Raw genomic sequence first — 17,449 nt, forward strand, 5'->3', positions numbered from 1 at the left:
ATGGCGATGCCACGGCCCAAGGCCCAATGTTGCTCAGTGTTCAATGATTGCCACGGTCAGATTGACCAGTCCGAAATGTAATCATAATGGTGCGTTACTTCTCACCAATAGCATTTTGATAAATACAGAACACCGTTGTTACAATTCATTCCTCATCAAACTTTATTCCGCGGAACCCTTACCAGGAATAACAAGTGGTACGTTGCGGCATATGCCCTCTATCTCGAATCAACTAACGAAGACTGTTTTGTCATCCTTATACTTCTGACCTCTCTTTCGGTTACGATGAATATTTGTTTTCGACTTTGTCGGCCTTTAGTTGCCAAATTACTGCCATTATCACAGAACAATCTCATTTTGAATCTATTTCATCGACCAGCTTTCGGAACTCTCAATTTGCTTCGTTGACCCCAATGGCCCCTCAACAAATTGCAGCAAGCCATGAGGCTGAAAATCACGAAACTTTCCTTCGCCATCGGTTCGCCAACGAAATACCGCACAACCTCGGCACCTGCACTGACGTTTGCACTGCCTGTTGAGCCCTCCACTGGGACAGAGAAAGACCCACTAAATTGCCATTGAGTCAGCCGACGACGTACACAATGTGCTGCCGTAACGGTAAAGTCAAACTACCGCAACATTACTTTACATTCCCTAGCGCGCCACCCTTCCTCATTGGTTTATTAACTGAAGATACAGACCGTAAGCAATACTTGCTGCAATGTTGCTACCATTTCTGATTCTTTTTTATGACAGGCGCTCGCAAGTTTCGCAACAATATCAGGAGCTATAACAACACGTTAAGTTTCACTTCTCTCGGTTGCAAGATTGATCGCAGTGTCGATGGGCCCTATGGAATTTGTTGTTTTAAAATTTTTGGACAATTGGTGCATAATATGGGGAGCATTTTGCCGCGGGATAACGAGGCCCCAGCTTTTGCTCAAATTTATTTAATGGGTCAAGACACCGACGAGGAAGCTGACCACAGAGTTTTTATGTCACAAGCGGATATAGATCCAACAATTATCAAACAGTTCCTGGACTTCTTCTATGTTTCCAACCCGTATGCAATACAGTTCAAGATGGCGTACCAAGTTGCACAACAATACCAGAGCATTTCGTTTTGCATCAAATCCATCCCACCGCCACCTCCGGGACAATTCAGTCACGACGTCAGAACATATGTCCGACCTTCAGCATCCGAGGTAGCAATGATCGTGGGCGGTGGTGGCGATATTGGCGAAAACAATCGTGATATCATTTTGCACAGCGTTGACGGTGGATTTAAGCGGGTGTCCAAGCGGCACACTGGTTATCTACCTCTGAGATACCCGGTGTTATTCCCTTGGGGCCAAGCGGGGTACGACAAGAACTACAGAGTACCAACTGACGATGGTGAGTGCCGACCCCTCGATTTGCTTCCGTTATATATGCTGATTTGATTACAGACGTTGGTGGGAAAGTTTCGACGTTACAGTGGTTTGCGTACTTGCTATTCCAACGCCCCAAAGAATTTTCAACCATTCTCTCTTCACACATGTTGTTGCAGGAAATCGCTACAGACTTATATGCCTGTGTAGAGAACCAACGAATCATGTATTTCAGAACCCATCAAGACAACATACGCGCTGATTTATACTCTGGCGCGGTCGAGGCGCTTGGCCGCAATGACTTCGCCTTTGGCCGTCGTGTTATTCTGCCATCATTGCACATCGGCAGTCCCCGCGCAATGACACAACTTTATTACGACGCAATGGCACTGGTCCGACATTATGGTCCACCCAGTTTCTTCATTACGATGACAGCTAACGATCATTGGCCCGAAATCAAGTCAGTTTTGCAACACGGTCAAACAGCTATGAATCGTCCTGACGCCATCACACGGGTTTTCAATATGAAATGGGAAGACATGATGCACGATGTCAACAAGAAAGGCAGACTGGGTAAAGGTCTATCTCATGTGTCGACAATCGAATTTCAAGGAAGAGGCCGACCTCATGCGCATTTCATACCTATTCTAGCTAAGGGCGCAGCGCCTCGGACACCCCACGCGGTAGATTTGGTGGTACACGCTGAGCTTCCTGATCCAGACAAAGAAGCAGGACTTTACGAGGTTGTTACAAAGTTTATGCTTCATTGTCCCTGTCAACAAGGAAGCTCCTGCTGGAAGAATGATAAATGTCGGTTTGGGTTTCCAAAGGAATATGCAGAATGCACGACGATGACTGACGATGCGTATCCTACGTACCGCCGCCGAAACAACGGCCGAACTTTTGTGAAGGGGGGCTACACTTACACAAATCGAGATGTAGTGCCTTATAATCCATTTTTGCTGTTGAAATATAATTGTCATCTCAATGTCGAGGTTGCTTGCAGTATCCAAGCCTTGAAGTATCTGTACAAATATATCACCCAAGGTCATGACGGGGCTTCACTATCAATGTCTGCAGACAATGAGCTCGATTTATATATTGATGGCCAAAGCTTGACCGGAACAGAAGGTACGTTCAATAACTTCAACAACATAACGTAACAACAACTGACCACAAATCTGTAGCCTGTTGGCGTTTGTTCATGTTTGTAATGTCGGTACGCTTTCCAGCAGTGCAGCGACTACCTCTGCATATGCCTCGAGACAACGTTGTTTACTTCCGCACGATCTGATCTCTTCAAAATCAAATCGATTCTGGCAGAGCTGCTAGAACCCCTTTAACTCAATTTTTTCTTCTATGCCAAACAAATTACTTTTTGGTGAAAGCAAACATCAGCGTAAGGACATTGACCTACCCGGAGATGGTATACTACTTTTCCTGGGACGACGACGATCACAAATGGGTCGTTAGGACCAACAAATCCAAAACAATCCCTAGGGTGTATTTTGCCAGTTTATCTCAGGGAGAACGCTACTTTTTACGACTGTTGTTGTTCAACGTAAAAGGACCAACATCATACGAAGATCTACGCACAGTTGACGGGGTTGTGTATGACAATTTTAATGGCGCAGCCGCCGCGTTGGGTTTATTACTTAATGATGACCACTTCATTGCTACTATGGAAGAATGTTCTCATACCCAATCGACTTATCAATTAAGGAGTCTGTTCGCTATCATATTAAAGTATGGGAAGGCAAGCAACCCATTGAGACTCTGGAATTTATTCTCATTGCCTTTGTCCGACGATTGCGTGCATGCAATGAAACAGATCGATTCGGAGAAAGTACCAACGCCGATGATGATTGAAGCGCTGTCATTATGGCGTTTAGAAGATGCTTTGTCGGAGGTTGGTCTTGATCTCAAATCGGCAGGGCTGCCTCAGCCCAACTTAGGCGTTTTAGATGGATATGGCTTACTACTTGGTTATGCAAACGAGGAAAATTTCTCAATTGATGCAAGTACAGAATACGTCATGGACCATTTGAGTGCGATGAACGATGAGCAAATTGGCCTGTTTGAGGAGATTCGAACAGCCATTGCTGTGGATCAAGGTGGGTTGTACTTTCTGGACGGTCCGGGCGGAACGGGCAAAACCTTTACCATCAATACGGTTTTGCACTATTGCAATGCGATGCGGATTCCGTTTCTTTCCGTTGCGTCTTCAGGCATCGCTGCTCTCTTACTCTATAAAGGAACAACAGCGCATTCAGGTTTTAAGATTCCGCTCAATCCCGATGATTCCTCATCATGCAATTTCAGCGGACGGGACGCATTGTCAGTACAGTTGAAACAATGCAAGATTATCGTCTGGGACGAGATATCTATGCAGAACAAGGCCGACATTCAATGTGTGGATTGATCTCTCAGGGAGCTGCGGAGCATCGACAAACCATTCGGTGGTATTATAGTATTGTTTGCAGGCGACTTTCGGCAAACGTTACCAGTAATCCCGCGCGCCACCGTGCCACAGCAAGCCACGGCGTCACTCCGACGATCATACCTATGGCCATTGGTTAAGCAATTCGCACTTACTGTCAACGTTAGATTACTTGGAGCGGATCACAGAACAACGACTTCTGTCCGACGCAATGTTGACTACACCGCGTGGTTGTTGAAGCTGGGCTCGGGTTTGTTGCAAGACCACACGGAGGCTAACGTTCCACTGGAACATTTGGCGATCAAATGCATTCCACCCGACAAGGTATACGACAAACGGATGGCAGTTAAATTATATTCGAAGTCTAATTCCTTCGTGACTGCCGCGGATTGGGCCTCATTGTCCGATTACTATGCAGAGCAATGCATCATAACACCTCTCAACAAGTCCGTCGTCACTGTTAATGAGGAGATACTGGACAAAATTAACGGGGAAACATTTATTTCCTACTCAATTGACACCAACGACGATTCCACCACCTGTGAACCGTTAACGCCGGAAATGCTCAACTCCTTTGCTGTTCCTAATTTTCCAGTCCACGAGTTGCACATAAAGGCAGGGATGCCAATCATACTGCTTAGAAATCTTAATTTACGGCAAGGACTATGTAATGGTACGAGACTCTTAGTTACACATGTCGCGAGGACTTATCTTTTGTGTAGAATCATCACGGGTGGCAGGAAGGGTAAGAAAGTGATATTGCCACGTATCAATCTGCACCATACAGGAAACGCAGTGTGTCCACTGCCGTTCAATCGATATCAGTACCCCGTGGCGCCAGCTTTCTGCATGACTGTCAATAAGTCTCAAGGACAGAGCTTGGACAACATCGTCGTATTCCTTCCCAGTCCGGTTTTCTCTCACGGCCAGTTGTATGTGGCTCTGTCAAGGTGTACAAGTGTGGAGAACATTGAATTATGCATGTCGGTATCACGAAACACTAAAGAGACTATGAACATTGTTTACAAAAACATACTGATCGACGCGTAACCTATTGAGGTACGTTATTCTTTCCACCAAGGCTGTTTAGCACAATAACTGACGCACTTTTTCTTCGCAGCCCAATATGTACTTCGCGTCACATCATTTGACGGCAAACAACGATGATACCAGGTAACATGTTTGATGGATTGAGATCGTTGTGAAATTGCAGTCGTCGCAAATTAATCATGTATTGTTATGAGGATCGACCTAGCGTACATGCAATCAGAGTATGCAATGTACATCTTCACACAGCGCCAATATCCTGAGAACCATGCTTGAATATCACGGCCACTGGGTTCAATGACTGAGTCATTGCCTTGAGCAGAACTCGGTGGCATAAATTGATGGCTAGACACCCAACCCGGCAGTTGGCCAATCAATTACAGGACACATAATACCGTCCATAGGTTAGAGTTATCGTTTCCAACGCCAATCTCTGAGCCACTAAAATAACGACGTGGTTCTTGCTATGACGTCGTTGTTTTTCAACAGCTAACTTCAAGCACCAAGGTGTTACCATAGCCAACGCAGCCTACAAAAATATTCAACATTGCACATGAGTGATTCATATCTGCCTCTGCGAATGACTGGAATCTTTTGGATTGGTAATGCCGTAAGTAACACCCAAAAAAGACTAACTTCGGCTAACTCAGACTGTTTTAGTTGGGCATTGAATCACAGATTGTTCGAGGGCGGCGCGCTTATCAGAGCCAATGCAGCGCAACCGACGCCAACTGCGACACTATTGATTTTACTATTGTTGAGAATGGAACTCATACCATCATGGTCTCCGATGACGCCTTCTTGATCAGTGGCATTCTGATTCCCGACCATTGTCCATATGCTAATATCATCGAGGTTGATGCCGGTACCGTTGTCAGAGTCAACGTCGAGCGGAGCATTGCGGAGGCTTCTTTGGCCACCGTCACGACGGTTGGTAGGGCGCGGGTCTTGACTAGAACCAACAATTACGAAGGAACACAAAACATGTGCTTGCGGGTGATGCATATGTCGTGGAACAGTATTGTCAGTCAGCACACAAAAGCAATGCTATCCACAACACTAACATTTTGTATCAGGTGGCCGAAGACATTCGTGAGGAAGTACTATATACTTGCGATTCAAGCACATTGTTTAGCATCAATGTTCACTTATTGCGAAGGGGAAACGTGATCAATATCGTGGGCATTATCTCGGGGTTTTCTCTTACAGCGCCAAGATGGCATATTCGGGTACGTGTGTTGAACTTCAGTGAGATATTTACACGGAGCGATTCAACGTTGACGTCGTCACAGCTGATAAATGCGTGGTAACGATCGAGACATATTCATCAACGCGTCGCTACGCTTCCAATTTATCCATCGCAAACCACAGGCCACCAAAACCGACGTCAGCGGGTCGAGGCGTTTATTGCTTCTTAAGGAATCTCCCCTTTTATTGCGTTATGAAAAATGGAAATCGTGACGGGATTACTGATTACATTGTTGTATAAGTTTTGACCCAATGCTAGACCTGTATTGTTACTTATCGTTTGTCCACTCCGCTGTCCGTCCTCAAAGGAGACAATACAGTTCACAATTGTGAAGTGTGCCTTTTAGGTATACAAACTTTAGTGTTGCAGTCCACAACCTCTGCCAAGGATACATCTATTAATTATATAAGAAAAAAAAATCTATGGATTGGAAACAGGTAATCCGTCAAATGATGAACGATGAACGCTATTGCAACACTCAGTCTAAATGGCCACCGCGCTATTCCGCATTTCCAATCTGGATATCACTTCTTGACTTAAAACGATGTAATCTTCATACGGGCTACTGAGGCCTTCCGTCGCCTGTTCAAAAACTCTCACCACGTGGCCTATAATACCCACAATGAGTCGGTGAAAACACAAAAGTGAGTCAAAATGACTCACGTTGTGGATCTGCAGTACCCTCAAACCGTGGTATATGAAAGGCTAAGCAGTTTGCCGCTTCCGAGGAGAAATATCGAATACGGAATGTGTAATTGTTCCAAACATTCATTTCCACCATAACACCGGTATCAACGCTCGGATCTCAACGTAACGCGATGGATTACGGTGTATATGTGACTACGTTACGGTAGACCGTTGGCATTGGCTACCGTTTCGGAACGTTATCAGGTGGGTACCGTAGCACAAAATTCAATACGGCACGGGCAGAGCGTACCGTACCGTACCTAAATGGGCTTTTGTGCCCCAGATTACGGTTGATTGCGGTGAAACGGTAATAAAATTGAAAAAATCAATAAAAATCGATAAAAATCGATATAAATCGATATACAGTCAAACCGGAAAAGCTTGCCACCAATTCCCCGCCAATTTGCTCGAGTTTTGCGGGCAAAATTGGTCAAGCTTTTCCGGTTTGACTGTAAATCGATAAAAATTGATCTAGGTTGTAGTTTCAATCCATCATAAAATGGTCCAAGTGCTTTTGGACATGCCATACTCAAATCACGATTAGCTTGATGTCAACTTGCCTCTTCTCCTGACAGCAAGACACCTGGATGGGTTGCACAACTCAATAATCAGAAATTACAGAACGATGATCGTGAGTGAGTCCTTTCATTAAAGACGTAAAACAAAGATGTAGTACAGACTAAAGTGACAGCAGAAGACCAAGCCAAAAAGTAATCAATCATCAAATCCTTCACCACCGTATCTTTGACAATCGACCCTTTTTGATGATTCACCATCATCTCACTAAGTTGAGCCAGTTTATCTTTAATCCAACTTGAGCAAACTTGATTGCTCTCAACTGAACCCGTGGTAGAATTACTTGATCGATTCGTGTATCAAGCACAATCAATAAGTAACTGGTTAACTCTCTCAAATTGCAATCTCGTTCAAAAGTTCCTTTAGGCGCTCAAAATCAACTCGAGCATATCGTTTGATATTAACTTGTGCCAATTTACACATCAAACCACTCCATCGAAGTCTGAACTTTGTACCAATTGAAGTTTTTAACAAAACCCGTAGTCAACCGTAGTGACTACGGGTTTTGTCGCGGGCACCGCAACGTGATGGCCCGTAATCGTAATCAAGACCGTCACCGGATTCCTTAACCATGCATTGCGGTACGGAGGTACCGTAGGGTCCAGAGGCTGATAGCGGTACGGCGCGGGCCGTAGCGTACCGTACCGCTGACCGTAGTCATCGCGCTGAGGTCCGGGCGTTGCTAGTATCAAAGACTAACAAGTTGGTCGGTTTAATATCTACAGAGGTTTGATCAGCTTGATCCACAGCGTTGATTCAAGAATTACATCAATCTCACCTTTGTTGAAATGTTGATAAACAAGATCCAAAAAAAGAGGATCATCAAATGGTGTAATTAGCTTTCTCAGGTTGTTGAACGTAAACATCGTGAATAAAACTTGAGGTCAATGACAATGATCAATTGATTGATTAAATAACTACTTACACTCAAGCTAGGCTCCGACGGTGAATCCGCAGAACGAATCACGGAGTGCTGACTGGGCACATTCAGTTCCTGATTGCGTTGTTAATCCCTCTAATGCGTTACCAACATCGATTGGTTTATTGTCACTGACGAATTAACACACACTTTTAGGACCCGTGTCAGCACACTTCTACGACGCTTCTCACTGAGGCAGTCCCCATTTGACATGGCATTATGACATCGGTCAGCGCAACAGTGTATCTGGCAGCAAGATTGAGCACTCTCTGCACCAGGCTGCACTTCTGTTGGCTCTGCGAATTTCGATCATTCCTTATTCAGTGAAACAAGGGACAATGATTTGGACCTCCAATGCTTATATAAAACATTTTTATTCAACAGTACAACTAACATCGCGAATGCAACACGATGTTACTGCCCCGCTATGACACGAAATCCCAACATACTTGACACTGCCCATTATTGTTAGACCTCCAACGTGGAGGTTGGCAATGCTTTTTGAGAAATGCATTTCACTATTGCTATGTTTGGCCGTGCACCGTACCGGCTAAAGTAGCGCTGTGCATCTGGATTGAGGTCAGCGAAGGTGATATAAAGATAACTGAAACACGTACATCAATCACCCAGCTCTTTGTCGGACCCAAGAAAGTGTCTATGTAACCTTTGACATCGATGATATTGCCGAAATCGAACATTGATCAACCATGTTGTTGCATCAGAGAGTCACCTACTCTGTATGATGATTCGAAATCACTACTGCGAGACGTCTACACAAACATGTTAGTTGCTTAGCTTCGTCATGTCGCCTCACCGCTTACCGATGTGTTACATGCCGTATGAGAAAGAATAACCGTCCATTCGTTATTGCCAGGTGGAAACGACGGGCGGCGCCATAGTCGAGTTAGACGTCCGCGCGCTGTGACATTGATTATTCCTGGTTCAGAACATTGCGATGGAGTATAAACAGGACGGAGAGACGGTAGTATGCTATAAGGGTTCGGATGCATGACTAAGTTGCCTGAAGCGGTGCTCATGATGATGAAGCCCGCAATGTGATAATAATGTCTCTCGCGTAGCACGGTGTCGTCGGGGGGCACGGCAAGTAGGAATGACTGAGTCGCTGGTTGTAGAGGCGGAGGTGATACTGTCAACCTGAAACACCTCATGGGTGCCGATTCGAATCTAATGACGGAGACCTACACAATCAGCATGCGGAATGTGGTTGGTGTAAAACACAGCTCACTTCGGGACCAAGTTTGAAATTTCCGCTCCACTCCATACGTAATCGTGCATTGAAAGGCAATGCAGTCATTTTCAAGTGAAAGTGTGAAGGATGATTATTGGTTTGGTGATGCTGACATTACGTCATTGAATTGCATAGTGCTTAGCAATGAAATGGGTGATAGTAGACAATGTGACGGGCGGATTCGAGATCCGACGTCGTTACCCGAAATTCAAGGCAGTGGTACGGGATTGTTTACCGGGAGGGCGGCTGGCCGCCCCCAATGCTCTAGTTTTGTTACTAACCAATGTTCAAATACCCTCTCTGGATCTGATTTCCCATATCAATTTGGTTCACAGCATGAACAAAATCATTAGATGATACTACACTCCTGGCCATTGAGGTTGGTCATAAAACTCATATTTTATGTGAGATTTGATTTAAAACACATATTAGGTTCAGATCTACATAACACAACTCTTTCTTTCAAAACCACACTTTACAACTTTTTTGATTTCAATTTTCAATGTCAAAATCAGATATCAAGAATCAAAACAACAGAAAGAGACTAAAGATCTATTTCTTGAAGTAAACATTGTCTATAAACAAAACTCAAGTCCAGCTTCAATTTCATTGAATGTGTTCCATGACCAAATATTCTTAGAAATATTTAACTCACTAGCACTCACCCCTTCACCTTCTGATTCACATTGATTCCCCCTTTTACGTAATCAAATCAATTCACTAAAACCAAATCATCCAATCCATGAATCCATTCTCTCATTTCAGTGTGGGCTAATTATTTTTAAATGAGGTGATTACTTGTTTTGACCGCCCATTGGCGGTCTAAGGTAACTCACCCTGCTCTATCCTCGCCACGCTGGTGAGGATAGAGCTGTGTGGGAGAAGCCGAAAGGCCCGTCTCTCGAATGGTTTTTCAAAACCAACTTTGAGAGCGGACTGCTTTCAGCTCAGCCCGCCCGCCCTCCAATTGGGTTCCGAGATGGGTTGTCCAACGTTCCTACCACCAAGATAGGCTCGTGACGTTACGTGCCGTCCTTGGCCTGGAGGGCAACCCCATCTACGGTACGCCAACGTACAAAAACGGAGGGGAGCGAAAAGTTATCCCAAGACCAAGTAATCCAAGACTACAATAAAATGATTGAGGCATTCAGAATTAAACTTAATACAAGCTAAATTTAAATTTTTATTGCTTCTAGAAACGCCTTTGTCACCAACAAATCTTCATCCGTGAAAAGCTTTACGTACCTTTTATGCGAGTCGGACTTCCACTTCCCTGTTTTCTTGAGTTTCTTCTCACTAGTACCAAGGTCTGCGCGTAGTGATGTTCCTCCTACGCAAAAAGAGTGATCGGACCATGTCTTTACACTCCATGATCCCCAAGCTTCTTTGACCAATTTAATAAATGTGACCTTCTTTAGTACCTTATCTCCTATTGCAAACAAGAAGTCATCTCGGTCCGCCGTTTTATTCATTTCCATCAGTCTGCGCATTGCCGCGACTGGATCTAGCACAGATGGTTGTTCCTGCAAGTGTATGATTTGTACCTCTCCAGGTCTGGCGGTCTTTGCTTTCCTCAGATGAATCTTAACCCACTTTCCGGTTTTTGATGTACCAAACTTCACATGCCTCCTTAACACCACACCTTCTTCTCTTGACTTGCAAAATATTTCTCCTGATCTCATTAAACCCCAAAAGGCAATCATCGCTACCACAGCTACAAATTTGTGTGTCTTGGAGCGGCCTTCACAGTAATCGAGTAGTGAAAAGAGTTGTTGCACACTCACGGGCTTTTTGTTGGCGGTGAGTAAGATCCCTTCTTCTTTCTTAGTTGCTCGAATTAACAGTTTCATGATTGATTTGTCTAACTTTATTTTCCTGACATGTTTTACTAAATGCCATGCTTGAATTCCATCAATATACTTATTGATCGTCTTTGAGGCTATCTTCCTCTTAGGTTGAACTCCCACTACTACACCTGATCGACCTGCCCATGTGATGAAGCCATAGATATTGTTACTTTGAATTTGTAAGCGTTCATCAAAGATTTGTCCTTTTGATTCGATGTATTCAATAAACTTTGACAATCCTGATGAGTAACCATTCAAAGTTGTTTTGCCCAACTACTTGTAGCCATGTGAGCTCTGGGTTCAGAAGGCGTCATTAATGCAGTTCCGAAATGACCTGGTGGATCCGACTTCGAGTCACGTCAGCTTTGGATGGGTTGTCTGGGTAATCGATAAGGTGGCATGTTTGTTGAGTTTACCAGTTAACGTCACACAGCAAACAACAGGTCAAATGAGGTCTGACCTTGTATGGACTGCAATACACGGTGTAGTGTCAAGACTCACCGCTAGTCACGGGTTGGTCTCTTACGGGTAATGCCTCCCTCACCTTACTCTCCAGCGAGGTGTCCAACTGCCAGTACGTACTTTCCGTCAATCACAATCCTCTCAACACCATTTGCTGTTTTGCCTTGACTCTGCTTTTTGGTCACCCTCTGCTTTGTTTTTTTTTGGTCACATCAACTCGTCTTCTGGAGTTTAGGAGGGTTTCAGTCCACTCACGTCAGCGGATTATCAACCTAATCCCTATGCAGGACTTCGAGTGGCTGAAACAATCTCACCTCACTGGTCTCAAACACAAATCAATAATATTTATTTCAAGTTTGTATAATAAAAGGTTTCAAATCATCTGGAATGTCTATTCTCATTTTGTTCCATGCTTTCTTGGTAGAGTCTAACCCTCTCGACAACGCGTCAGTGGCATTATCTGCTGATTTGACCCGTTTTGCTTCATTTGCACTGTTGTGAGCTAACAGATTGTTTTGAATAACTTTCCACTCTCTGTTTACCAGAGGGTCTCTCGACTTCCCGTTGTTCATGGCACCTTCCGATACAGTGTTATTGGTTAAAGCCAGGTAAGTGTTTCCTTCTACTCTCCGTAGCTTCTTCACCATCATCCAGCCAATCCTAATTGCTACTGTTTCTGCCCAGGCAATGCCTCTCTTTGTTCCATCTCGTTCAGCTGCATTGCAGCCTCTCCTCAGCTCAAACCTAGACCAAGTCTTTCCTACAATAATGCCTAAATCGTAAGATGTCAAAGCATCTCCTACCCAACTGATTGTCTGTGTCTCTGGTTTTGGGATTACTTGAAGTGGGTTTGCCATTTGGAGAGTTTCTTTCCATATAAGTAGGTCTTCTCTATCTTCATCTGGTACTTCTTGTAAAGCATATTTATGTTTCCATTGTTGTAGTAATTGATATATTGCTGAACAGTATACTTTCATTTGTGGTAAGATGTATGCTGCGTGTTGCAACCATCCTACGAGTTTCTCCGTCTCTTTGAATGACTGCTTTGTTTCCTGTAGGTACTCCTCAATTTGACTTATGCGTAGTTTGATTTTCTCATGTGGTAAGCTAACTGTTTTGTCTTCTCTGTTCCACTCAAAACCTAGATATTTTTGGGTGTAACCAAAATCTCTCCACTTCTCTTTGTTTGTTGCCACCCCCATCCTCTCACTTTCTCTTACAATATACATTATTTTCCCTGGACGGGTATCTTCTACAGGTTTTGCAAATAAAGTATCATCTACCCAGCAAAAACCGGCTAACATGTTAAACTTCTTCACCATTATCTTCTTCCAGGTTTCTGCTGCCCATCCAAACGTACCGCAACCCGCTACCCCGCCAAGCTGCACTCTTGTATCTAACAACACCTCTTCATTGAAGTCCAGTACCATCAAGAACCTCCACTGGTCCATTGCTAACGGAATTTGCCGGTAAGCTTTAGCCCAGTCAAAGATCCCTAGTAATAATTTTACTTTATACCATATGAAGAACCAAGCTACCCTCTTGAAATCATCCCAAGAAGTTTCAAAATCTTCTTTATCAATGTTTTTGTTTACTGATTCAAGATTTCGTATATGTCTAGGGTACAACAGGTTGCTTATTGGACGGAACGAACCATCTTCATTCACGACTGCGCCTAAAGGATTTGTTCTGAAGAAACCGATGCAACAAAAAACTTCTTCCTGTGGCCAAGGGCCATACATCCTCCCTGCTAACAGCTCTTTCTTGAAGGTCGCTTTGATTTTCTCTTTCGCTTGTCTTGCTGACGGATGATTTGGCGGGCAATAGAAGCGATGTGAAGGCACTGTTGCGTCTACTATTCCTTGTGAGAACCCAGTCTCAAACATTCGTAGTATATGTTTGTGTTGCTGATACAATCCCGTGCTTCTTAATGCTTCCTCCCAAACCAGCAGGTTCATTTTGTAGGACAAAGATTTTGGCCAGCTTTTTACATTTTCACCTCTACAATTGAAAGTTGCTTGATTACCTCAATCTGACTGATCTGGTTCTTCCCTCAGTGTTGTTTGGTGAGGAGGGGGGAGGAGGGGGGGATTAGAAGGGACGGCGAATGCGCTGTTTTTGGTCACAGGGCAAGCAAGGCAATGACACATCAGCACATACGACACGGTTGTATTGGACAAGTATCAGTTTACCATAAAGGTACTGCATTTCATTTACATCATTTGGTTACAATGACCATGGCTTATGGTCGTTTCCATTTCCTGTCACCGCCTTTCTTGTTGTAACGCCGCTTGGGGCTACTGCTCCAATCTCTCTTCTTCTCGTCTCCCCATCTTGAACCTCTATTGTCTCTGTCTTTCTCTCTAATCCACATTTGACCTCCTCGGTTCCTTCTACCTCCTCTGTTCCCACGGTATGAACTCGTGTTGGTGTGGCGGTTTGTGTTGGTGTTGGTATTATAAGGGCTATTTACCGTGTAGGAGCTTGTACTTGCTATTGGTTTTGAAGACGACGTTTTAGTCTGGTCGGTGTAAGGACAGATGTTGGCTTTATAGGGCCGTTCTCTGCATACGGGTCGGTACGGTAATGCCTCTTGTTGAAACTTTCAGCTTTTGTTTTTGCCTGAGCTAACAGATGTTCTTGTAATTCCGCCCAATTTCCCATGGAATTATCAATGGTTTCTTGCATAACTCCCTGTCTCACTAATCAACAGTACCTTAAAGCCACCATCCAACCGTAATCCTTCCGTAGCTGCTTCACAATTACCGTGTGACTTTCAAATTGATCTGCCACTGGACCCCAATCTTGATCTTGCAGATGGACGCACATCAACTCCATGCAATCGCTCCAGGATTCAAAGTCCATTGTAAGTTCCTCTCTTGGGCCTTCTCCGCTGTATAATCTTTTCTCTTTCTCCGCTTTATCTTCTGACTTTGGTGGCAGTAAGGACTAGGCCATTTGGTCTTGAATCAAGAATTCCTCATTAAATACTGGTACACCACCAACCCACCTTTTCGTTGGTCAACTGATTCTGAGAGGTTTCCACATAAACCAAAAAACACTGGCGGTTTTTTGGCTTGGCCCCGGGGTGTGCAACGGTTTTGGGAAGGATTGATCAAATACGGTTGCTCAGCCACCTTTTTCCTTTCCGAAACTGGTTTCCATCCTCAAGGTCGATCATGGGTTTGATTAAAGCCTGCTTTCAACCTGGGGGTGACAGGGTTAAACACCGTAACCAACCAGATGAACATTCCCCTGATCAAAGGACGTCTGTTCCCCTCAGGAAGAATATCAAATTCCTCATATCATTCTCATTCAACATGGTACTTCCGTCAGAAGTCCCTCCATGTAAAGTGACATCTCCACCAAGACCCTTGAGGGCATTGCTGATCCTCATGCTGTCTCTGCTCTTGTCAGCCCTGGGTACATATACATGCACCCAAAACTAACTTATAATACAGAACTACCACTTATAAACCTAATTACATGTACATACAGCTTATAAAACACATGTAATATATAATAAAACATATACGAACATCAATTACATATGTATATACATTTAAAAACATATGTAACATGTAACAAAATACCAATCAAACCTCATAACTCAGTGTCAAGATTTAAAATGCTTATACTACATAAATTACATAACACGTATATGTAATTATGTAATATTAATAATAATAATAATAATTAATAGCAACCATTAAACCCTAAACCATAGTAATGATACAATCAAATATCACTACTATTAGGTTTGGAGAGCAGAGTATATAAACCCCTCCTCTCTCAGCCTTCAAAGACTTTCCCTCAAGAATTTTATTACACACCTCTTTCAAAAAACCCTTTAAAGTTCATTTGAAGTACATAATCAAAAGTCTTATAATAATAAGACTAGTGATTTACTTCATATCTTTCAAGCAGCTTCCTGACTAAAAGATAAAGTAATCTCTTCCTTCCCCCTTCTGGATCCTCTACTTTCCCTAAGTAGAACATCTCTAGGTTAGTGACCTTCCAATTAACTTCAAGGTTAGTTACCTCTTGAACAACTACAGGTTAGTGACCTATATCAACTCACAGGTTGGTGTACCTTCTGAACAACCGTAGGTTAGTGACCTATATCAACTCTCAGGTTGGTGTACCTTCTGAACAACCATAAGTTGGTGACTTTGTAACAACCAGATTAGTGACTCTATACCTCACTCTTTAATCTGTTACCTTAAAGATTAAAGGAAGGCTTTGGATCCAGCCTTCTCATATCATAATATTTATTAAATTATACTCAAACCTCCTTCTTAAGGAGTCACCTAACTGAAGTCTGTCTGGATTCATCCAAACAGACTGTTGGTCCTTTTCCTTCCTTCTTTTTACTCTTTTATTCTTATTGTATTTACAAATTACTATTTGAACTACGTATATTTAAATAAAAAGACCCATCTGAATTCCCATTAGTGAGCTTAGAGTACTCCAAAAGGATACCCTATCCTCACATTTGGGGGCCTCATTGTGTTGAAACCCAAAAACCTCTACCTTTTTAACCAAAAGTGTGAGATTTTCATACCTCTAGACAAGTAATAAGACATATACAACTGTAGAAGTGCATGTGATTGATCACATACACTTTTACTCAACTCATACACACACTAATACAACCTTGATTAACCTTTTATTTTTAATTTTACTGGTTTTTGTGTCTCTATTTGTGAGTAATACACTGAAAATAGCCATTTCGAGTATTTGTCCAGCTTGAGCAAAGTAAGAAGCCCGGATTCCAACAAAGTCCGACGAGTCGGGTGTTATTACATTACATAAGCTGAATTTCGAAAATCCAAAGACCCTTACATAAGTTTTGAAGGACAGATACCTTCCACAACTATTCCTTAACAAAATCAAAACCGACAAGACTGTCATTCAGATCTAGGAGAACACAGTGGACAAACGATTGAAAATTCGATTACTCACCAGAAAGATCGGGGAACTCGAATCAAAATCGATAATTCCGAAATTTTGCCAATCGGACCAAACAACGAACAGATATTCAGAGGAAAAAGGGTGAGTACTGCTTTAGGAAGCCACAACATCTTTTCAATTAATTATTTGAAATCAATTGATTTCAAGAAGAATCACACTGACCATCTATTCCATCAATCGTTCCACCAAGAAAAGACAGATCTACTTCGACTTACCACCGCAAACGAGTCACCATGCAAAGTTCTTTAGTGGCAACACTTACATTAGACAAACAAGACTGCAGAGGAAAGAGTGAGTCAGCTAGCAATAGATACTCATTAATTAATCTATCAATAGTATACTAACTGATATCACTTACATAGTGATACTTTTCAAAAACCGCATCGGAAACAAGGCCGATAATCAAATTCCTTTGTATAAGAACACCCATCCTCTCGACTTCAAACATTCCTCAGACAAATCATTTGAACATCAAAAGAATTGTTATCTTTATTCTTATAATCAATTGATAAACCTTCGAAAACTTGTTAACTTCATCAAAGTTATCTATTGAATTAACAGTAATCACACCATAATCTTGTTATCTTCTTTATATTAAATCAAAAAAATCAAAACATTTCAAATACTAA

General features: G+C 42.9%; 1 protein-coding gene across 1 annotated transcript; it reads left to right on the forward strand.

Moving 5' to 3' along the window:
- Positions 1–596: 596 nt before the first annotated feature.
- Positions 597–1,442, forward strand: MELLADRAFT_40611 (uncharacterized protein; the record flags this gene model as incomplete). Its single annotated transcript, XM_007417800.1, has 2 exons — positions 597–702; positions 757–1,442. Coding segments are annotated over 2 exons (792 nt in total), but the record flags the coding sequence as incomplete, so codon positions are not given.
- Between the last annotated feature and the right edge of the window lie 16,007 nt (positions 1,443–17,449).

Source organism: Melampsora larici-populina, assembly GCF_000204055.1.
Source record: "Melampsora larici-populina 98AG31 unplaced genomic scaffold MELLAscaffold_79, whole genome shotgun sequence".
NCBI lineage: Eukaryota > Fungi > Basidiomycota > Pucciniomycetes > Pucciniales > Melampsoraceae > Melampsora > Melampsora laricis-populina.